The sequence below is a fragment of the Sebastes umbrosus genome, chromosome 24 (assembly GCF_015220745.1).
Source record: "Sebastes umbrosus isolate fSebUmb1 chromosome 24, fSebUmb1.pri, whole genome shotgun sequence".
NCBI lineage: Eukaryota > Metazoa > Chordata > Actinopteri > Perciformes > Sebastidae > Sebastes > Sebastes umbrosus.
The window spans coordinates 13637161-13662496 of NC_051292.1; the positions used below are offsets into that span (position 1 = coordinate 13637161).

The 25336-nt window shown below is 40.4% G+C and overlaps 2 protein-coding genes and 1 long non-coding RNA gene across 3 annotated transcripts in view; all 3 read right to left on the reverse strand.

Moving 5' to 3' along the window:
• LOC119483774 (NLR family CARD domain-containing protein 3-like) overlaps positions 1 to 842 on the reverse strand; it is a 55092-nt gene extending 54250 nt beyond the window's left edge. The window contains exon 1 of the mRNA XM_037762242.1: positions 786 to 842. Within this exon, the coding sequence (XP_037618170.1) occupies positions 786 to 835 (50 nt within the window). The 5' untranslated portion in view covers positions 836 to 842. The remainder of the gene's footprint in view (positions 1 to 785) is intronic.
• The window catches only part of LOC119483763 (NACHT, LRR and PYD domains-containing protein 12-like), a 542841-nt gene extending 518326 nt beyond the window's left edge, over positions 1 to 24515 (reverse strand). Inside the window, exon 1 of the mRNA XM_037762204.1 lies at positions 24307 to 24515. Coding sequence (XP_037618132.1) covers positions 24307 to 24491 — 185 coding nt within the window. The 5' untranslated portion in view covers positions 24492 to 24515. The remainder of the gene's footprint in view (positions 1 to 24306) is intronic.
• On the reverse strand, positions 10801 to 15824 carry LOC119483860. The gene is made up of 2 exons (XR_005205818.1): positions 15764 to 15824; positions 10801 to 11360 (listed from the first exon to the last, which is right to left on the reverse strand). It is a non-coding gene; the product is annotated as an uncharacterized LOC119483860 (long non-coding RNA).
• Positions 24516 to 25336: the final 821 nt, after the last annotated feature.

Genomic DNA, 25336 nt, shown 5'->3' on the forward strand with positions numbered 1-25336 from the left:
ACTACTGCCCAGGGATGTTTGTTCTTGACCTTAAGGAACAACATATGGTGGAGAAACTGCTTTTGTGAATGAAGTCTGGTGGCTATGAAGAGAGTGATATAACTACGTGGTTTCTATTGCTCTGGTCTATCATGACCTCTCTATTGCTCTGATCTATCATGACCTCTCTATTGCTCTGGTCTATCATGACCTCTCTATTGCTCTGGTCTATCATGACCTCTCTATTCTCGAGGTAAAGCTCCCGTCCACAGCTGCTTTACCTCTCCATCAGACAGCCCTTTCTGACGGGGAACTGAAGCTGTTATATCGCTCTCTTCAAAGCCACCAGACTCCATTCACAAAAGCAGTCATTTTACTTCCCAGAACACGGGAGTATACGTACAACCCCACTTCAAAGAAGCTGTCATAACAGCTGATTTTAGGAGAAGTCAAACCAACACAGTATTTTGGGGACTAATGTGAGAAAATGAATTACACATTTGAATCACATTCTTTCACATTTTGAATAGTTGTAAATCTTTACAGCGACTTCAACGTTCAGGCAGAAATATGAATATTTTCTTGAAGTGTAAATTGTGAAATGGAGGTTCTCAGGTGTTTTGTTACAGAAATACAATCAGTAGTTTGTGGCTCTAAAACCCAGACTAAGATCCATCTTAGTTTGAAACAGTATCTGCACTAATAGTTCTGCATCAGGAATATAAATCTGTTAGCAGAACATTTAGTCTTCATCCTCAATGCATCATCATCCATCAGGTCAGTGCACAGTAGAAACAGTCTCTTACTTTGTGTCTGAGGGTCCAGGTTCATTACTGAAGAATGGAGGTTCCGACATGGACCAGTCACTCTTCATAGACAGACAGCTGGGTACTGGAGACTCTGCTCTCTGTCTGGACTGAACTCTGCAAACACCAAGATGATTTTATTCACATCACATGAATCCTTGATAAACTCTCTGATGACAAAGACATTTCAGTTTCTAAATACACAAACTACTGCTACTGTCAATAATGTGGTTTAAAGTTTGTATTAGTCCTCTTAGATTACAGCTGTTCTGGGTGACTGACAGCTGTCACAGATACGAAGAGGAAGAATGCACTAATTCATTCTCTTTGTGTCACCAACAGTGTGTTAAACTTCACTTAGTAAATACATTTTAGTAGAAATTTAATATACAAACACACAATCAACTAAATCATGGCATTGGCATGGCATCACTTTGTTTTATATCATTCTGTATCTTCCCAGTGGTGTTCCTTATGTATTCAAATCTGAACTCTACGTACGTATGTTTTAGAGTCAAAATGCTGTTTTCCCTTCAAGACCTTCTAAAAACTTTCTCCCCCGTGACCTGACGTAGGTTTCTACATGATGACACTGCTACATGTACAGTATATATACATCCTTATAGTCAGTGTATTAATACAGTAACTTAGATGGTGGTCAGCGTGCTCCCAGTCAGGAGAAGCAGACAGGAGTACCATCAGGAAGCTAAGTGATGTACTGCTGTGGACGCCACGTTAGTTCAGATCAGAAAGTCACACAATAACACAAACTAACTAACCGATGGATGCAGCAGTAGACCAGCTACTCCTGTGTTCTGAGAGGGAAAATGACTGGTTTTGTGAATGGAGTCTGGTGGCTTTGAAGACAGTGATATAACGGCTTCAGTTCCCGTCAGAAAGGGCTGTCTGATGGAGAGGTAAAGCAGAGAAAATATTCTAAATATAGCGTACACCTAAACAAATATTATTTATTTTTTTAGATGGCTATAATATGTTTTTCTGCTGCTCCTGTCCACAGCTGCTTTACCTCTCCATCAGACAGCCCTTTCTGACGGGGAACTGAAGCTGTTATATCGCTCTCTTCAAAGCCACCAGACTCCATTCACAAAAGCAGTAATTTTACTTCCCAGAACACGGGAGTATACGTACAACCCCACTTCAAAGAAGCTGTCATAACAGCTGATTTTAGGAGAAGTCAAACCAACACAGTATTTTGAGGACTAATGTGAGAAAATGAATTACACATTTGAAGCACATTCTTTCACATTTTGAATAGTTGTAAATCTTTACAGCGACTTCAACGTTCAGGCAGAAATATGAATATTTTCTTGAAGTGTAAATTGTGAAATGGAGGTTCTCAGGTGTTTTGTTACAGAAATACAATCAGTAGTTTGTGGCTCTAAAACCCAGACTAAGATCCATCTTAGTTTGAAACAGTATCTGCACTAATAGTTCTGCATCAGGAATATAAATCTGTTAGCAGAACATTTAGTCTTCATCCTCAATGCATCATCATCCATCAGGTCAGTGCACAGTAGAAACAGTCTCTTACTTTGTGTCTGAGGGTCCAGGTTCATTACTGAAGAATGGAGGTTCGTACATGGACCAGTCACTCTTCATAGACAGACAGCTGGGTACTGGAGACTCTGCTCTCTGTCTGGACTGAACTCTGCAAACACCAAGATGATTTGATTCACATCACATGAATCCTTGATAAACTCTCTGATGACAAAGACATTTCAGTTTCTAAATACACAAACTACTGCTACTGTCAATAATGTGGTTTAAAGTTTGTATTAGTCCTCTTAGATTACAGCTGTTCTGGGTGACTGACAGCTGTCACAGATACGAAGAGGAAGAATGCACTAATTCATTCTCTTTGTGTCACCAACAGTGTGTTAAACTTCACTTAGTAAATACATTTTAGTAGAAATTTAATATACAAACACACAATCAACTAAATCATGGCATTGGCATGGCATCACTTTGTTTTATATCATTCTGTATCTTCCCAGTGGTGTTCCTGATGTATTCAAATCTGAACTCTACGTACGTAAGTTTTAGCATCAAAATGCGTCAAAACTTAAGGTTACTTAACGTAACCCCGAATCTTTGATAACAGAGTGAGGTGTTTCACTATGGGAACCGCCTCGGCGTGACCAACTAAGGAAGCTCCAATGACACAACGTCTGTCATTGACAGACAGGTCGACCTGTGTTAGGGCTACGCCCCCTCATATTAACACAGTCGACCGTCCCTCACAAATCATTCTCGCTTTCTCCCCGTGAAGAAACTATAGCTCCCTCAGCTCATCTAAGCTAGCTTGGTTTTTCTACTTAACAGTTCACAGACGACCCGTCAAGGAACACGTCGCCGAACGCAGTTCCAGGCTTTAGTTTGGTTTTGCTGAGTAAGTACTTCGTAAGAAGTGTACTTTGTGGTGTTAAACAGGATAACTGCTGACAGTGACCATGTACAGGAAACAAGTTTGTACAAGAGTCACAGACTGAGAGAACAGGAAGTAACACACAACCTCTCTATCTATCCATCACACACACACAGTACACATTTCATTCTAACATTTCTCTCCTCTACAGTCCACAGGGAGGAAACTGACTCAGACACTTTGACAGTAAACTAATAAAATGTTGGATTAACACTCACCCTGCTTCAGTCTTCAGTCGTCACCTCTCTGTGCCGTTTTCTCAAAATGGAGTCTGGATAACTGACTGTGAACATGAACAGGAAACAAGTTTGTACAAGAGTCACAGGCAAGACTGAGAGACACACTCACACACAACCACACCCACACTCACACAACCACACACCCACGGACACACACACACACACACACACGCGCGTATACAGTATACAGTATAATAAAACCACCCATGGATTAACACTCACCCTGTTTCTATCTTCAGTCGTCACATCTCTGTGTCGTTGTCTCAAAATGCGGTCTGGAATACGTAACTAAACTGGTCCCCTCTGTTCTCATCAAGGACTATAGAAGGAGGCTGGGTCACTGGTCTTGATGTGTCGGGGTATAACACATGCGCAGTGTAACTGAAGCTGCGCTCGTGCGTTGTGATTGGCTCGATTGCGGCGACTGCAGAGCAGACTTTACTGCGCATGCGTTAAACCCTAAAGCTAAGACGCATGAATCAGCATTCTTTCCACAGGCCTTGTTTTCTCCTCCTTCTCTCCATCTACAAGAAATCAGCTGATTCTATCGTGACTCTCTGTGGCCCAATCCACTCCGACCGCTCCACCCTCCCACTCCGTGATGGAGTGAACTCTGTTTGTAGTTCTTGAATATAAATCAATAAAAATAGAGAAATTATAAGAAAATATAAATAAGAAATACATATAACGACAGTGCAAATAATATAAATGCATGCATTTATCAAAATGCAAGAATAGTGTAAAATAAGAATATTAGTTTTAATGTTTTGTATAAATAAATGCAGTGTTAATGCCAGTGAGATTATTGCACAGCTGAATTATTGCACTAAATTATTGCACTGTTAAAATTAAAAATAAATTATGGGGCTATAGCTCCTGATAGGGTTAAAAAATTATAAATATATGTTGTGTGTGTGTATATATATATATATATATATACATGTCTACCGTTTTCTAGACTGGACAAGGCTATATTTGATCCTAAATACAATCTACTTACTTTATGTTGTTGACGTCTATATGACAATAAAGTAGAATAAATTAAATGTTTATCACTTTGAGCAGTTTACAAGTAAATGTTTGTACTGGTAGTCGCACTCGCTGTTGGAGGGTTTTATAACCCACTTCCATTCCTCAGTGATTGGTTTGGAATGGCCTTTAATATGGCGGACCCTCCACGCGAACGCGTAAACGGAGTGGAAGTGTGTAGGGAGAGGGTGGAGGGGGGTGGTTTGGAATTGGGCCTGTGTGTGTGTTCACAGCCATTTAACATGATGTGGTCATAAGAATCTCTCTTGGCTTGAACAGGCTGAATGAACCCTCTGAGACCCACAGTAGTCCAGTTTTAGTCTTTTTTAGGGGGGTACCGGGGGTCTTTAGGGGGAAATAGCAGGTCAACAGTAGATGTCACATAGAAGTGGTGTACATCATCTGAAAGCTGGAAACCTGGAGATTAATTTGAGATGCAACTCAGCACTGAGTGTCAAGTTGTTCAAGTCATTAATCAGAAATATTCATTAATTAATTACAATAGAACGTGTATCAGGGTTTAAAACATTATGATAGAAGTATATGATGGTCATCCCCATGCTCTATTATGTCTCATACTGCACTGACTACAGGACCTGTGATACTCCTGTGATGCTGATGATATTAGATAACAGGTGGTCGACACACACTGCATATACATTATTAAGTAGATAGACCCACAGTAATATATACTGCAGGCATACACTGTACCAGAGCCTCAGCTGTTCTTCCACTGTTTCACTTCACTCTGAATTGTTCCATACATTCCAGCAGGATGACATGATGGAGTCTACTATATACTGCTAGTTTCTATTTCCATGACTCTGCCTCTTCTGTGATGGACTTCTTGTTGTACAGTTGTTGGATGAGACTCTAAAGAAGTCGTTTAACTAGATTAGCCTTATTCTGCTATTAAACCTCGATACTGTTTGACTGAAAATATCTCAACACAAATCTCAAAATACATTTATTGCACTGTAAACACAGTAAAAGGACAGTCATGTCTATGGTAAACACAGTGAAAGGACAGTCATGTCTATATATGTCTATGCTCATACAGGGCTGAATAACAGCACAGTCGATGACATACCAAAGCCACTACCACCATCTACTGGCAAACACAGACTATTGTCTTAAAACTACTTGACACTAAAGCAGGGGAGTTTACTGTCCTTACTATTGTCTTTTAAGTGACACCAAGCACTTTAAAAATGATAATAATAATGAAAATAATTAAAAATAATCATGGTGGGGGGACCAAAATAATGACACAAAGGTAACAACTCAGTATTTCTGGGCACAATCCTTATTACTAAAATGTCCAGGGTGCCACACATGCTACTAAACTTGACTGTTTTCATGTCAAAACAAAATAAGTTTGTATTTCATGCACATTGTAGCAATTAAATCTACCTGCTCCTGCTGCAACACACACAACCAATGAGCAAACCAACAGCACAGAGCAATGACAACCTGTTGAGGACATCTGAGCTCTACCTGGAACTGCCTGTTAGTCCACAGATAAGGCAAGACAAGGCAAGGCAGCTTTATTTGTTTAGCACATTTCAGCAACAGGGCAATTCAAAGTGCTTTACATAAACATTCAAGAACATTGCGACAAAGTGCAAAAGAAAAATAAGACATAATTAAAACAGTTATGAAAACATAAAAACATGAAAGATTAGAAAATAAAAACAAGCAAAAAATAAAAGCTAGGATAGAAACTAAAATAGAATATTACACACAAGAGTAAAAGCTCTAGTGCAGTATATAAGATCATTATCTGGTTTAATAAAAGGCAGTAACAAACAGGAACGTTTTAAGCTTTGATTTAAAGAACTCAGAGTTGGAGCGGTCCTGCGGTTTTCTGGGAGCTTGTTCCAAATATTTGCTTGAAATATATTTATAGGTAAATATTGGGGTAATTTGGCAGTAATTCCAAAGAAATGTCAAAATGACTTGCTAATTATTACCTAATTACCATGAAATTTGTGGACCTGTAAAATGAAGTGTTACCATATATTTAATTTAGGCTTTAGAATTGCTTTTTAAAAATAATATTTCTTAATATAAGGAAAACCTGTCTGCCATGGTGGGAGCTAGACTTGATATGTTCACCTGCCACAGCCAACATTTACCCTGTTATCTACTACACAACAGCAGCTGGTTTAGGTTTAACCGGGTTTAACCGGGTTTAACTAGTGCTACCATTTATATTATTACTCCCTTCCAAGATTCAAACAAGTGCGCTGTGACGTCATAGGACTAAACCAATGGGATGCGTCTGTTTCTTCCTCTTCTTCTTTTGGAATTTGCGGCAGACTAGCCGCAGCAGAGGATCGTTACTGCCCTCCACAGGTCACCTGTAGATCTCCATTGGCTGGATTAAATCCTCCTATAGAGTCCTGTGCGACGAAGAAAGTTGATTACAGCCTTTGTTGTTTCGCTGTTCTCCGTGCTGAGTATTGATTTTAACGAGCCAATTTTTTGAAAGCTCTGCCTTCATGAGACTTTTACTACTTTTCAAAGGAGAAGGGTGCACCTACATGTGGCAAATTGGGCTTGAATCGATCGGTCCATTTCTCTCTCTCTCAGCAGGCAGCTGGGTCTTCGCTCACTCCCATTTGGCTGGAGTGATTGTGGCAGTGTTTGCCAGATGTGGTTGAGAGTGTCTTTCTTTCAAAGTTGGATGGATGCCGGCCTACGGCACGTTCGGTGCGGCTCGGGGATTCAGCGGGCCCAGAATCCTGCTGGGCAACAGGTCGGTCAAGTTGCAGGCAGATAGAAGAGAGCAAGAGAAGAGTAACACCACAGTGACTTTTGTTTTATAGTCTGCTGTCCAGGAGGTGCAGGGCAGATGTCAAATGACGCAAACTTCTAGCCTTCCCATCAATAAAACCGTCTGATTATTTTCTTTTAACCTCCTCAGCCTCCTACAGCTGATATCACCCACTGAATAAAACATGATGAATTCAAATAAAAGAATTAATCAGGCTCATAGATGGCAGTCATGTTATGACCTGTTATTATGAATATACATGTGCATATGTACATATACACATATGTCTATATGTACACCTATATGCACAGCAAATGACATGAAAGCAAAATATAAATACAAGTTAGTGGTCTTCAGGAATGAGAGGGAGGACCTGAGGGAGGGGGCAGTGTGAACTAAACAGAAAACACATTTTATTTTGTGATATTTACAGGAAATGACATACAATATCGCCAACAGCAGTAGGAAACTTTCAGGCGATCTCCCTCCTGCCAGCTGCCACCTTATTTAGGTTTTTGTAGTGAAAAGAGGAGGTATCAGCTTCACTAATCAGACGATCCTGGTCCATTGAGGCGATTTTAAAGTGAGCGACATGAATAAATAGAAACAGCTAGGCGTCTGACAAAAGTTCAGCTCAAAGCGGCGTGCCACGTCATGCTGCATCGCTCACGGCCAGGACATTCCAATCAAAAGGACATGGTTCATAAAGCAGTGTTGTTAATGACTTTGCGGAGCACAAGACCTGTACGATCATCTTCTACTGGGAGAGTACTGGTTTCTTTTTGTTATTATGGAGTGGGATCAGGGATTTAAATCTATAGCACTGTAATCTCATAGGTTGTAAAATGTGCACCTACTGTAATATGTGTCCGTGAGAACATTCGGCTGCTGAGTTCAGGGCACGCTGTTAAATTGGCCCTTCAGATGCTGTCCGTGGTGCTGATCTGAAGCTGGTTTAAATCAGTTCTCTGGCTGCTGTCCGTGGTGCTGATCTGAAAATTGCAATTTATCGCCTTCCTCACAGTATCGCAATATATTGAATCGCTACCCCTGTATCGTGATATGTATCGTATTGCCAAATTCTTGCAAACAAACAGCCCTACTATACGATCATAATGTAACCTACAGCAGAAAGAAACTCTCAGGCTGTGGTTGGAGCGGGCTGTGCCGACCATCTTAACAGTAGTCCTGACCTGCCTGGTTGTGTGTGCCCCATTATACAGATGAGAAATAAATACTCAATTGTTCCATCGACCTCGACTCCCGCGCCATAATTGGGTCAACATGGAGGACAGAAACAGAGTGGTCACAAATATACGACTAAAATTACAATATATTAACTTATTATGCAGCGGAAAATCTATTATTCAAAAGTAAAAATCTATACAGTGGTTTTGAGAATCGATACAGTATCATGAAAAGATAATATCGCGATACTCTATATTTTCCTTACACCCTTATAAATCCATAATGGAAAAACATTTAAATACAAAGTTATAAAATTACTTTGTTTACAATTGTATTGTAAAACATGAGCATAAAAAACATAAAACCTCTTTTCACATTCCACACTTTGTCATTCACATACAGTCATATCAATGCTATCTAATCAAATGTGGTTTTAACAGCACAGCTAGTGTGTTTCTTTATCCCAAACTCTAAATGTGGTTTTCATTTCTCTTTAACAACAGAAGAGATTTACATATAAATGGTGCTCTGCTGCCACCTTCAGGAGGGTTACAGAACACAGCAGGTTAACAGGTCAATAAAAGCCTGATAACAAAGTGAATTAGAGCCAAAATGAAGAAGCTACTTAACATATAGAACATGCAACTAACATCCCACACCTGTATGATGGGACACACACCAGCAGACAGGTGAGGAACAGCGTTCAGATGGTCATCACAGCCCGCTCACACCTGGATGAAAGGACAGAAAGGTGCTGCATGAGCAACTAGCTAGATACCCGGATGTTACACGTTAAGCTACCAGGCTACGTCATTAGTATCAACCTCTCAACCGGAAATGACGCATTCACGGGACTGATAAGTTACTAAATGTGTTGAACGTGAGTTACAGCGTTAAACAATCTGATACTGGAGACTGTAGCACACTGAGAGACAACTTCAATGATGTTACTGACCATTATTAGAGTGGAGCGAGCACCGGACACCTACCCACAGTGCACCTGCAGGTCCTACAAAATAAAAGCCTTATAAACCCCTACGTTATGTTACCCACAGTGCACCTGCAGGTACTACAAAATAAAAGCCTAATTAACCCCTACGTTATGTTACCCACAGTGCACCTGCAGGTACTACAAAATAAAAGTCTAATTAACCCCTACGTTATGTTACCCACAGGGCACCTGCAGGTACTACAAAATAAAAGCCTTAGAAACTCCTCCCTTATGTTACCCACTTGTTCGCTTGTTAGTTAATGTTTCCGTTGCTTCGCAGTGGAGTTCTCACGGCTTTAACCACTTGAACATCAAGCATATTATATATGTATTATAGATTATATCTTGTGTACAGGACTTCACGAGTTGTAAACACGAGCTCACGAGTTTCATTGTAATTCTCCCTACACACTTCCACTCCGTTTGCGCCCTCGCGTGGAGGGTCCGCCATTTTAAGTCATACTATAGTATGTTGAAAAAATAAAATAGTATAGTATGTCGAAACAAAGTCATAGTGTGTCGGAAAATTTTAAAAAAGTTATAGTATAGTAAATTGTGTTAGCTCACCTGGAAGAACAGATGCCCCGTGTACTCAGGTTGAGTCCTCATTGCAGCAGGTTTGAATCCGACCTGTGGCCTCTTTTCTGTATATCGTCCTCTCTCTCTCCCTTTCACTAACTCATGAAGGCAAAAATCTTAAAAAAAAAACAGTCATAGTATAGTATGATGAAAAAATAAAAATAAATTCCTATTATGGTATGGTATGTTGTGTTAGCTCACCTGGTAGAGCAGGCGTCCCATGTACCAAGGATGAGTCCTTACCACAGTGAGATTGAATCCAACCAGTGGCTCCTTTTATAGTATGTTGGAAAAAAATTAAATAAAGTCCTAGTATATATAGTATTTTGAAAAAAAGTCATAGTATAGTATGTTGAAAAATGTCACTTAATAGAAATCTCTGTAGGCTATTATGTATTATTTATATTTGAAACAATCATGCATACTTAACAGTGTTTTCTTCTCCCTGACGCTTGGCCATTGTTCGATTAGCTCTTTATTCACTCTTTACTTTATTAGCATCAATGTGTGCACAGGTAATGTTCAGATGTTGTGATATGGTTTGCTAGAGGTAATGTTCTGCAACTGCATCATTCCAAAGGGATATTCACTCTAAAAAACTCGGAGATTAAATCTTTCTTTATTTGCAAATAGCCAGTAACATACAGTATATACAGAAGCTTACACCTTTGCAGAAATCTCCCAAGTGTTAATTTCCTACACTGTGACAAGTGTGAAAACTATGTGACACATACATCTGTAATAAAATAAAAAAATATGATTTTTTTTGTTTTACATCAAACATCACATACAAAAGACAATATTAAGGAGCTGACTTTCCACCAAAATCCAGACATAATCTGTTTGTAGTTAGTTGAGAAACTGAAGCCTCAGGTTCAGGTTTTATCTACTTCTTTCTGTTTGTTACAAGCATAATGTTATAATATGAAAAACGGCTGGCATTGGTATATATATTGTATATGGTATATATATATTTAAAAGTATGTGGAAATTAACTGCAGAACTCCATCGTTCCACAGGGTGGAGCTGCAACAGAAAGCAAAGCAGAAACATCTATTTAAATGTGTTAATCTACAGTTCTGTTGTCATAAACAGAACTAATCTGCAGAGGCACTTTGGGTTCAGAATATATGAATGAATGAAGACAAAGTGAAACCCAGGTCCAGGTGGAGGAGGTGGTTGAGTGTGGAGCAGAAGGAGTGGAGGAGTCTCAGTGTGTCTGCAGAGACTGTGCAGAAGGACAGAGTCCAGATACACTGATGATACTCTGTCAGGTCCAGAGGAACACACAGGGATGATGGTGGTTAGACATCACTACTCCCATCTGATGAGAGAAGAAGAAGACAACAGAAGTCATCCATCAGTGTTTACAGAGACTCCCTTCATCAGCTGTCAGTCAGCATCCAGTATAAAGAGCAGAAGGGACTTCAGTCTGTGTAGCGTAGCCAGCTTCCTTTCAGCTCTCATGTTAACGTATTGGAGTGAACACACTGAGCTCAGAGCTCACAGACCAGAGGCCTGTACTACGAAGCCAGTCCAACACACCCAGGGTATCTTCTCCTTATCTGGTTTAACTAACCCCTCAACCAAGATCCCGCTAAGCGGTCCTACGACAGCCGTTATCAACTCCGTAAGTCAACCCAGGGTTTCTCAGTCTGGCTATGAGCGCGTTCACATAGAAGGGGCGGGGTTTGTAGCACATGACCAATCACAGACATGGACCAGTCTACGGTCAGCAGAGCGGCATACTTTACAAACGCATATTAGAAAAGTTAAACACATAATCCAGACTAAAATGAACACAGTTTAAACTGCCAAATGCAGGAAGGACAGCTGACAAAAAAATCACTGACTGTGTGAATGTGTAAATAAACAGACTTTTAATATCCCGATAGATCTGACTAGAACTAATTACACGTGTGTTCCATTAAATCAATGTGTTGATTAGATGTGTTCTTATAGAATAGAATAGAAGATACTTTATTCATCTCCTGGAGGAATCACAATACTTTAGTCTTATTCTTTCAGCTCCAACCCCGGCGGTGTGAAACAGACTTAGGAGAAAGTAAATAATAAATCTATAAACATAATTCACAGCGGTAAGCAGGCTTACTTTCACATCTTCTAATCACCCACAGCATACATAAAAGTATTGGTAGCAAACTAACCAAGGCAACACATTCAGTCTGAGGGACTGTAGGAGCACGACTCTGACGTGTCTCACAGCAACATACGGCTCAAGAAGCTGATTCAGATGAGTGACTATATGAATATCATATATGAATATATGATAAGAGATCATGTACTGATTTTGTGTTATTGTGGTTATATAAATGTCATTTATGTCCGTTTCACACCGCTGGGTTTGCAGCTGAGAGAAGAAGGCTACATTATTGTCATACAGGTCATAACAATACATGTGATCACATTAACTCAGCAGAGTACACAAAGTAGTTCTAGTCAGATCTCTGGTGCTCTAGACGGGGCAGTGATATTACAAGTCTGTTCATTTACACATTCACACAGTCGGTGACCTTTCTGCATGTGTCAGTTTAAACTGTGTTGCTTTTAGCCTGGATTATGTGTTCAAATTCTTTGTCTCTGTGTAATATTATCTTATGATCCACACAGTGGAAATAAACTGCTGAGAGTCCTGAGAGCATCATTACTGCAGAAACAGAGAGCTTTTCACTGCTCACTTTAATGATGGATTTACTGCTGCTAGGTTGGTTTCAGTCACATTTCAATGTTTCATCTACTTTTAAATATTACATGACAAATATGTAAATATTAGGGCTGTCAATCCATTCAAATATTTAGTCGTGATTAATCGCATGATTGTCCATAGTTAATCGTGATTAATCTCAAATTAATCGCACATTTTACAACCTAAAAATCACAAGTTGCGTTAAAGTAATTAGTGGTGTTAAAACGAACTAGCGTTAACGCGTTATTATTGCGTTAACTTTGACAGCCCGACTAAATATGGAGTCTTTTTTGGACAAGGAGATCAAACAGAGCGTTTCAGACAGAGGGTGTAAAGAGGTGCTGCAGCACAGCCGCTAGAAGAAAAGTAAAGTGTTTTTTGAACATTAAAGCATGTAAACATGTTCTAGTAGAAACCCAAAAATACAAGTATGAACCTGAACATCAGCCTGATAGGTCCTCTTTAAAGGTCCTACATGTTCATACACAGACTGAACAGTAAAACCTCAGCTGTGATTACTGGACTTCAGCAGAGGTTCTGGTCTGTATAAAGACCACGTGGTTACTAAATGTAACCATGGTTCTATGATGGTTCTATCTCTCAATGAGAGAACAAACACTTTCTGATCAGATTTGATGGTACGACAGTTTGATGGATGAGGACCACTGTCTCTATACATGATGTGATGCTGTCAGCTGTAATCCAGCTTTATTTCCTGGAGACATGAACACAACAACATCTTCTTCACATCGACTCAAACACATGATCACAACAAGCTTCTGGCTGATCTGATTGGTTGACTGTTCTCTCTCTCTGTGTGTCACCGTTCTCCTCTCACAGCTTAACGGAGGAAACACATCACAACAATACTGCTGAAACCAGCATGGACCGACTCCGACGGTCTACTTACCTCAGAGTCTCCAGTCTACAGTGTGGACTCTTCACAAGATCAGACAGCAGCTTCACATCTGATTCCTGCAGCTCGTTGTCACTCAGATCCAGCTCTCTCAGATGGGAGGGGTTGGACTTCAGAGCTGAGGCCAGAGAAGCACAGCTGATCTCTGACAACCTGCAGTTCATCAATCTGAATAAAGAATAAATGATGAAGATAAAAATCACTTTATAATCCAGTCAGATGTGTTCAGGTTTTAAATGTGTAGCTCAACATCACTATGTCCTAATCAATGATCTTTTCCCTAAAATGAGTAGAGTGACTTTGTCATTGTGTTATTGTGGATCATCATAATGTCAGCCTTCTACAGACATCATCCAAATGTCACCACAACATTCATACACCTGTTCATGTCAACACACATCAATAACATGCTGCTGATCTCTGTGTTCATCTATGTGTGTGTGCTGAAGGATCAATATCGATGATCAGACATTATTTGTGGAACATGTTGAAACAATCAGAAACCAGAGAAATATTTCTACTTCATGAAGTAAACTTGATCAATTCAGAACAAATATTCAGGGTTCCTACACATTTTACATTTTACATTCCAGACTTTTCCAGACTTCTCTGTAGATTTTTCAGACCATATTTGACTTTGTGACTCGGGGTTCAGAGGACGCTGTTACAAGACTACAGCCCCCCCCCCCACCATGGTTGAGATGTCAAACCATTTTCCTCAAAGTTTGCATCCAGCTCTCTTTTCCCCATTTGGAATTGTTAACCAACCAGGCTTTGTGTTTGGGATCATCAAGCCAGCCCTCAGAACACTTTACTCATCGTGGTCGTTCAGTCTACAGTCCTACAGAGAAAGCTGGACGACGTTCTGCTGTCAAACATCCTGCTCTAGGTGAATCACAATGATGCCGCCCCTCTATTAGCACCAGGGACAGACTGGGACACAAACCCATCCCAGGACTTTGAGACGGAGAGGTGTCTTATGTGAGCGGCCGGAGGGCGCGAGACGAAACATTGTGGGTTAGTAATTTTACCACTAATAGAGTTTTAGTGGTATAAAGAGAATGTGATGATGATGATGAAGACCTTCAAGACTCTTCATCGTGGATGACACCTCCTCAGTTTGTATCAGCACGTCATCACTGAATCAAAACCAGACCGGCCAGCTGGAACACTGGTCACAGTTCATCACGTTCATGATGTAAATGACTGAGCCAATCAGATTTCAGCCAGAACGAGGATCAGTCCAAATTAGGAGGGGCCGCTCGTCCCCCCCCTCAATATGTAAAGTATTAGATTGTCCCAGTCTGACAGGCAGCGTTCTGCTCTGTGCCGTCTGCCTGCAGTTACCGGTTACTTTTTATTATTATATTATTATTGTTATGTTGCTCATGATGAATAGTTGGCCCATATTTGGCTGCCAAAGTGCCGCCCTAGGCGGTTGCCTAGTCGGCCTCTATGGAGGCGCCGGCCCTGGCTGTGACGTTCAGGCGTAGAGGCAGCTCTGTAGGAGTGTGCGTTCAGTCAGAGCCTACTTCCTGTGTTGCTTTCAACGACATCAAGCTCTCTCTGGCCCGCGCTCTCTCACACAGTAGTAAACATTGTGGCTGCACCGGCTGCTCTAAACACCATGAAAAACACTCTGCTTGTATGATCTATTTATTTTTAGAAATTCTGAATTTGATATCTTAGAAAGCAGAATAGGGGCAACAGTCTGGAAACAGACATGTTTTTCCATTCTCTCTTTTCTTTTTTCCATACTCATCCAGACCTGGAAATGACTAAAATCAAATTCCATACTTCTCCATACTGCGTAGGAACCCTGAATATTAGTTGAGAGGATCTTCTGTATCCAGATGTGACCATTTACCAACAATGATAAACATTCATTTACTTTAACAACTAACAGTGGACATTTTCTACACTTTCTTTAAGAAACACAAGTCTTTTGTGACTGCAGACTAGATTTAGTTCAAGAAACATGAAAATATGAAAAAAAGGACATTAACAACTTTATGGATGTAAGTTATGTTTGTACATAAATCAGGTTCAATTGTTAATTCAACATATAAGATCTCTAATAGTAACAGAGAGTCAGTGAACTGACCTCAGAGTCTCCAGTCTACAGTGTGGACTCTCCAGAAAACCACACAGGACCTTCACTCCTGAATCCTGCAGCTTGTTGAAGCTTAGATCCAGCTCTCTCAGATGGGAGGGGTTGGACTTCAGAGCTGAGGCCAGAGAAGCACAGCTGATCTCTGACAACCTGCAGCCACTCAATCTGAATAAAGAATAAATGATGAAGATAAAAATCACTTTATAATCCAGTCAGATGTGTTCAGGTTTTAAATGTGTAGCTCAACATCACTATGTCCTAATCAATGATCTTTTCCCTAAAATGAGTAGAGTGACTTTGTCATTGTGTTATTGTGGATCATCATAATGTCAGCCTTCTACAGACATCATCCAAATGTCACCACAACATTCATACACCTGTTCATGTCAACACACATCAATAACATGCTGCTGATCTCAGTCAAGTCTGGAATTAGAGGATCAATATCAAATCAGACTTGTTGGACTTCATTACTTCATTTATTACATGGCCTTCTTCTCACTGTATCTGCTAGCCTAGCAGGTTTATGTCATTTACAGGAAAGGTCCACATTTGTTCAAGTGTGTCTGTAAACAACAGCCACATGTCATATGTACATTAAAAGAGTTATTGGTGGCAGTAATCATTCCTCCTGTGAAGTGGTCCCTTCATAACACAACTACACTGTAAGAAATGACTTCACAAGTTCAAGTGAAACTAATATGAAGATTCAGCAGTCTGAGTCGACAAATCAAAGTTACAGACTGTTTAGTACCAAATTCCCTCTTTGAGTTACTATTCCTCCTGCAGCTCAACAAGGAAACTGTCAAACACAACATACTGACTGGATACATACTAAGGCTGGGCAATATATCCATATTATATCCATATCTTGATATGAGACTAGATATCGTCTTAGATTTTGGATATCCTAATATCTAAGGTTGTCAAAGTTAATCGTTTCACATGCAGTTTGGGGCAAGTCATAGTCAAGTCAGCACACTGACACACTGACAGCTGTTGTTGCCTGTTGGGCTGCAGTTTGCCATGTTATGATTGGAGCATATTGTTTTATGCTAAATGCAGTACCTGTGAGGGTTTCTGGACAATATCTGTCATTGTTTTGTGTTCTTAATTGATTTACAATAATAAATATATACATACATTTACATAAATCATATTTGTCCACTCCCATGTTGATAAGAATATTAAATACTTGACAGATCTCCCTTTAAGGTTCATTTAGAACAGATACAAAAATTGTGAATAATTAGCGGTTAATCGTGATTAAATATTTGAATGGATTGACAGCCCTAGTAATATCGTGTTGTGTTGTAAGTGTCATCTCTTCCTGGTTTTAAAGGCTACATTACAGTAAAGTGATGTCATTCTCTGAACTTACCAGACTGTTCTAGCTGTTCTATTATTGGTCATTTACACAAAAAAAATATTATGATATTTGATTTTCTCCAAGTCACCCAGCCCTAATACATCTAACTCAGACTGCTGAAGCCTCTGATTAGTTTAAGATCAACTTTACAGGTCATTTTACACAGAACAAGACTGTGGATTTAGTCCTCATCTCGTAACACTCAGGTTATACGGGGGTTGCTTCACAGACAGAAGGAATGATGACAGACATCAATAACTCTTTGAATGTACATATGAACATGTGAGTATTGTATTCAGATAGACTTTAAAAAATATGAACCTGCAAAGATGTTTCTGATGCAGAATATTTATTTGGTTTTTGCTTCAAATAATTAGACAATGCTGACACGAAAACAGATCACAGTTAGATCTGCTGTCAAAAAGAACGTGGGAATAACTTAGAACCATAGAGACCTCTGATTAGATGGTGTCATTCATAATCATCACTTGTGTGCCTTTAAGTTGGTGCAATACGTGTTTGTTGAAGAGTGCTGCACCTTTAGACATGTTCAAATAGAGCGCTACAGGAATGAGTCCTAAAACCCAGAAATGAGTTAGCATTTTAGCACTTCCTGTTCCCTCGTCTGGAAGTCAATGGGTTTTTAGTTAGATGGCTGAAATAAGGTCTGTGTTAAAGGTCCAGTGTGTAGGATCTGGAGGTATCTAGCGGTGAGGTGAGGAGATTGCAACCAACTGAAGCCTCTCCTGTGTGCCAAGCGTGTTGGAGAGCTACGATGGCCGACGTGAAAACGTGAATGTCCCTCTCTAGAGCCATCTGGAGCAGAGCCAGTGTGTAGAGAGTGTGTGTACAAACTACATAAACTACAGTCAGTGAACTGACCTCAGAGTCTCCAGTCTACAGTTTGGACTCTTCAGTCCAGCGAAAAGCGGTTTCACTCCTGAATCCTGCAGCTTGTAGTTTCCACCCAGGTCCAGCTCTCTCAGATGGGAGGGGTTGGACTTCAGAGCTGAGGCCACAACTTCACAGTGAGTACCTGAGAGTCCACAGTTAGAAAGTCTGTGATAAAAATTACAAAATATGTTATTATGAAAGAGGACAGTTTATATTTACTTCATGCATTTGATGACTAAACAGTTTGATATAAACTTCTTTAATCAACATTTACTCCTCACATCAGTGGTTCAGCTAATCTGATCTCACTGTTTGACATGAAACAATAATTCTCATCACTCTCTCTCAAACCTGCAGACTTTTAATCTTTGTTTTTCTTTAATCTTGCAGATGAAGAGAGAGAACATGTAGTTACATTGAGGCTTCCCTAATGTCCAGTCTGTCAGTGTGATCTGATCCCAGGTCTGTCTCCACAAAGTTAGCATGAGGCCTTCTTGATTAGAAAAGCATTTTTAAAACTCAGTGAATAAGTAATAATAATACAGTTGATAAAGATGACCTCTCTTTGCTAGCTACCTGCTGCTTTCAGGTTCACGTCCATAAATGGGAAAATTAAACAAATCGCGTGATAATATTAGACCTGTACATAATTAAACATTCATATAACTAGATATTTTGATGACTGCATGGTGTTTTGTCATTAACACTCTTTTCTGAGCATCAAACGTATTCAGCTCACAAACACAATGAATGAACCAATGAGGTTGCATTATTTTCAACATAATGACATCAGAAAGATGATATCAGTGTATCAGCATTAAAAACATAACACTGATCTTTGGTTTGTATAAGATCTCTTAAAAAGTCTGAATTCTACCATTCTGCTGTTATATATTCATCAGACTGCTGTTATTGGTGGAAGCTGTGTATTTCCTGTTACTACTCTTCTCTACAGCAACAAGAGAGAGAAACACCAGAGTTTCCTTCTGTGAGTAACAGAATAAAAGGAAAGACTTCAAAACAAGATGATGGAACACAACTTGAATTCATTAGCAATAAAATGCACCATTGCTCGATTCAACACACTCAGGGGTTTTACAACGACTATCTTTGTCTCGTATGACCAGTAGTTTACGGTGGCTAATGCTAGAGTTGGGTCGATTTTCGGTTTTGCCGGTCCGGTCTGGTGTACGAGCTTAAACCGGTTTGATTTTATGCTAACGACACGTTCTGGCAAATTAAAAAGTAGCCGACATCAACAACCTGTGCCGACAGAGTCACAGTGCTAAATCCAGCCTGTATTGCATTACTAATAAGCAATATGACAACGTGATTAACGTAATATTATGATATAATGTTGGTGTATAAACAAGAAGAGGTTTGTTTACTAGGAAGTTCATGTGTTTTTTGGGGTGACGAGACGAGACATGGCAGAGCTGGTCTCAAAGAAAACTAAAACTGCAGCAACATGGCAACAGTTTGGATTTGAAGCCAACGAAAGAGATGAGCCCAAAAACACACGAGGTAAGGTGTAATGTGGTGCAAGGCCTATTGAAAGCAAACCCCAGCACCAGGACTCTGATCCCAGGACCGCCCCGACTCCCCGCCGGATCAGCAAACGTTCTGTTGCTGCCGTTACACCGGTTAGACCCAGCGCTCCACCAGACAGCTGATCTTTTGTTTTTTTCATTTGTTTTACCAGGTTCACATGTCGTCTCCATCACCCAAAAACATAAATAAGAAAAAACTGTAAAATGTAACAATTATTAGAAATAAATAGAATAAGTGTTCATTAACTTGACAGCTAGAAACACAAACTACTGAAACATTTTGAACTCAACATTTGAAACAGCTCAAGAACATCTGTGACAAAATACAACTGAAATAATTATGTAATAAACACGTGGAACATTTATAAGAATATTATATTTTAAGAATAATTTATAGTGTGTATATTTGAAGAACTAAACTATTAATCTACACTGATCTATAAAGTTAATCACATCTGGACTTACACAGCTTTTCTGCAGTTCCTCACAGCTGGAATCAGTCTCCATCGTCCCTCCAATGATGTGTTGTACTTCTTCAGGTCCAACTCATCCAGAACCTCCTCTGACATCTGCAGCATGTAGGCCAGAGCTGAGCAGTGGATAAAAGAGAGTTCCTTCTCTGATCTGTTCTCTGACTTCAGGAACTCTTGGATCTCCTGATGTACCGAGTGGTCGTTCATCTCCATCAGACAGTGGAAGATGTTGATGCTTCTGTCAGGAGAGGTTTTTGCATCAACCATGTTCCGCATCAACGTGTGGCGTTTGCGAGAAGAGGTTTTGGTTTCATCCGTGTTCTTCTCCTTCAGGTTGTTGATGGCTCTCTGGATGATTTCTGGACTGTTATCTGTCCGACCCAGCAGACCTCCTAAGAGTCTCTGGTTGGACTCCAGAGAGAGGCCATGAAGGAAGCGAACAAACAAGTCCAGGTGGCCATTTTTACTCCTCAGGGATTTGTCCATGGCTCTCATCAGGAAGACATCCAGGGTTGAATGAACATATTCTTCTCCCAGGAAGTCCTTCAGTACCTCTGTGTTGCTGTTTGTGTAACAGTGGAACATGTAGACTGCAGCCAGAAACTCCTGAATGCTCAGGTGAACAAAGCAGTAGACTGTTTTCTGGAAGATCACACACTCTCTTTTGAAGATCTCTGTACAAACTCCTGAGTACACCGAGGCCTCTGTGACATCCAGACCACACCGCTCCAGATCTTCTTGGTAGAACATGATGTTTCCTTTCTCCAGATGTTCAAACGCCAGCCTCCCCAGCTTCAGAAGAACTTCCCCGTCAGCCTCCGTCAGCTCCTGTGGACTCGTCTCATGTCCCTCACCATACTTCTGCTTCTTCCTCTTTGTCTGAACCAACAGGAAGTGTGAGTACATGTCAGTCAGGGTCTTGGGCAGCTCTCCTCTCTGGTCTGTAGTCAACATGTGGTCCAGAACTGTAGCAGTGATCCAGCAGAAGACTGGGATTAGACACATGATGTGGAGGCTCCTGGATGTCTTGATGTGTGAGATGATTCTGCTGGACAGCTCTTCATCACTGACTCTCCTCCTGAAGTACTCCTCCTTCTGGGCGTCAGTGAAGCCTCGTACTTCTGTTACCCTGTCAAAACATGCAGGAGGGATCTGATTGGCTGCTGCAGGTCGGGAAGTTATCCAGACGAGAGCTGAGGGAAGCAGATTCCCCTGGATGAGGTTTGTCAACAGCACGTTGACTGATGACTTCTGGGTGACATCAGACACAACCTTCTTGTTCTTGAAATCCAGTGAAAGTCTGCTTTCATCCAGGCCGTCAAAGATGAACAGAACTTCACAGTCAGCGAGCTTCTCTGCTGTGACCTTCTGTAATGTTGGATGGAAAACATGGAGCAGCATGAGAAGACTGTACTGCTCATCTCTGATCAAGTTCAGCTCCCTGAACGAAAGCAGAACCACCAGACTGACATCTTGGTTCTCCAAGCCCTCTGCCCAGTCCAGAGTGAACTTCTGCACTGAGAAGGTTTTTCCAACGCCAGCGACGCCGTTTGTCAGAACGACTCTGATGTGTCCCTGTTGGTCAGGTAAGGCTTTAAAGATGTCGTGGCACTTGATTGGAGCGTCATGGAGGGTCTTCTTCTTGGAAGCTGTCTCAAGCTGCATCACCTCATGTTGGGTATTAACCTCTTCACTCTGTCCCTCTGTGATGTAGAGCTCAGTGTAGATCCTGTTGAGGAGGGTTCCACTTCCTGTTTCATCAGTTCCTTCAGTCACACATTCACATCTCCTCCTCAGACTGATCTTATGTTCATCTACAACCTCCTGCAGACCTCTATCTGCTGAAAGAGAAGGACAAGTTTGAGACAAAACAAAGAAACTTATTATTTTCATTGTCAATATGAAAATGATCAACATAACAACCAATAAAGAAGTAAAGGTTATAAAGTCATCATCCCTTCTTGAAGTCAAAAATAACATCAAAGTGATTCTTACATTTATTTTATTAGTTTTTCAACGTGTCGCTCTGCAGGACCAGACGTGTGTTTGTAAGTTAGAGAAGGAGACTGTAGCAGGAAAGCTAATGTGGGCTGTTGTTCAAAGTCTCTGGCTCCTGTTCAGTTCAATTCAATTCATTTTTATATAGCGTCAAATCATAACACAAGTTATCTTAAGACGCTTTTCATATAGAGCAGGTCTAGACCATACTCTATAATTTAGAGACCCAACAAGAGCATGAGCATGCATTGTTATACGACAATGACAAGAAAAAAGTCCCCTTTCATCAGTGTGACTGTCTGTCTGTGATAGAACAGTGATGTTGTTGCTTCATACAGAGTTTAATAGTTCTCCATCCTCATCTATGCAGATGGAAAACTAACAGCATTCTGATTGGTTAAAGCAAAGACGGAGTGCTATCATCAAAATATAAATGTATTCCTTCTGGGTTCAGATTTTCTCTCAAAGGAGAACAAAGGAAGTGATGCAGAGCAGATATGTATGATGGAGAAGATCTTAAACGTTGTCACAACAATAGTCAGTGTATTAAGACAACAAGTCCTGTTTCCAGACATGAAGACATCAGCAGACACATCTACAGTCTTACTTTGTACAGTGCTGGTCTGACTGGCTGTCTGAGGTCCAGGTCTTGTTCTGGTCTGACTGGCTGTCTGAGGTCCAGGTCTTGTTGTGGATCTGGACATCAGCTCGTCCACAGAAGCAGGACTCCTCTTCTTCTCTCTGTGGAGACATTACTTTAGAACTAAAATGATATGTATGATGGAGAAGATCTTAAATGGATTACTCCGTTCCAGTGGACAGCACCTGCATAAACTATAACTACTGGAAAACTAAAGAAGTCAGAAAGGTCTGACACAGTTTCCCTGTCTTAGAAGTGTTTATTATTAACACATAAAATACATTCAGGAAGTGACATTCATATCACCACTGACAGGCAGTTACTGTTTACAGTGATGACGCTGCCACCTTGTGGTTTCCTGGCGCGTCCTCTCAATATGAGCGTGCATGAGCAAGTTGCAGTATTTTTTCCATCATGATATTCAGCCTCCAGAATAATATCTATGTTTTAAAAATGTCCTCTTTAATACAAACTCATCATTTTCTGCAGCTACTTCACAGTAAAGGTCCTCCATTAAAGAGAGCTGATTATGTCCTTTACTGATTCACAGTCACTTTGGGCAGCTTAGCTTGAGTTAGTTAGGTTTGAACTGAGGTTAGAAGTGGTCTAAATATTGAGGTAGCCCAGCAGTCTGAGACACACATCATGTAACACTGGTGTCCTGGTGTTCCTTTTTTAATGTCAATATGTTTTCTGCCACTTTCTACTGTCAACTATCAAATGAAGGCATGAATTCAAATATTGTAAAAAACAGAAGTGGTACAAATCTACATTTGACCATTTCATGAACTTTGTTTTGTCAGCAGATAGTTTAACACCAGAGATGTTTGTTCTTGACCTTCAGAAACAAGATGTGGTGCAGAGAATCTAAGCTCAAAGGTCCACTGACAAATAGTCCAAAGCTTTCAACTGAAAGCTCTGAATCAATAGTAAGTGGACCTTTGAGCACTTCTTTCACTATATTTTACATATGTAGTGAAAGAACAAACTCAAACCATCAACACATAGAATCAAGGTGAGCAAATAGTTTCTACAAATGCTTTTTCACCTCATGTTGCACAGTTATGATGTGCACTGATTCAAAATGACACCCAGTAGGTCATAACAGCTGATTTTAGGAGAAGTCAAATAAACAAAACATTATGAGGACAAATATGAGAAAATTATTTAAACATTTGAAGCACATTCTTCCAGATTTTGAATAGTCGCAGATCTTTAGACCATTTCACAGCTGTAAAAGTAAACATTCCAGATGTGTCCCTGTTTATTTCCTGTTGCAGTGGATCTGAATGACATCAGCTGACAGGAAGTAAACACGGACCCTAAGCTGTGTAGCAATGAGATTCTGTTGAACCGGCCTCTACAGCGACTTATATGAATATTTTCTTGAAGTGTAAATTGTGAAATGGAGGTTCTCAGGTGTTTTGTTACAGAAATACAATCAGTAGTTTGTGGCTCTAAAACCCAGACTAAGATCCATCTTAGTTTGAAACAGTATCTGCACTAATAGTTCTGCATCAGGAATATAAATCTGTTAGCAGAACATTTAGTCTTCATCCTCAATGCATCATCATCCATCAGGTCAGCTTACAGTAGAAACAGTCTCTTACTTTGTGTCTGAGGGTCGAGGGTCGTTACTGAAGTTCGGTTGATCCCCTATGGACCAGTCACTCTTCATAGACAGACAGCCAGAGACTAGAGACTCTGCTCTGTCCTCCTCTTCCTCCACACAGTCAATCATCTTCGGATCTGAAGTCAGTCTGAGAGGTGAAACATTAACGCTGACAGTGACCATGTACAGGAAACAAGTTTGCACAAGAGTCACATGCAAGACTGAGAGAACAGGAAGTAACACAACTGCGCGCGCACACACACACACACACACACGCACACGCACACGCACACCTTTAAATCTTAAATCCCTTTAAATGTTCTTGTCTTACAGCAGGTTTAATGAGGATTATTCAGCCAATCACGACTTTGTGTTCTCAGATGAATCAAACTGTTGAGTTCATTCTAACATTTCTCTCCTCTACAGTCCACAGGGAGGAAACTGACTCAGACACTTTAACAGTAAACTAATAAAATGTTGGATTAACACTCACCCTGCTTCAGTCTTCAGTCGTCACCTCTCTGTGCCGTTGACACAACATGGAGTCTGAACTCTCTGAACCGGACTGAACACTTTCACGGTTCCCCCCCTGTACTCATGTACCTGAATCACCTGGTCAGTGTGGCTCCTCCCCTCTCTATTTACAGGAAATCAGCTGAGTTCATCTGTGACTGTGTGTGTTCACAGCGGTTCACAGCCATTTAACATGATGTGGTCATAAGAATCTCTCTTGGCTTGAACAGGCTGAATGAACCCTCTAAGACCCACAATAGACCAGTTTTAGTCTTCTTTAGAGGGGTCCAGGGGGTCTTTAGAGGGAGATAGCAGGTCAACAGTAGATGTCACATAGAAGTGGTGTACATCATCTGAAAGCTGGGAACCTGGAGATTAATTTGAGATGCAGCTCAGCACTGAGTGTCAAGTTGTTCTAGTCATTAATCAGAAATAAATATTAATTCATTAATTCATTAAAATAAATAGTGAAAGTGTATAAGGGTTTAGAACATTATGATAGAAGTATATGATGG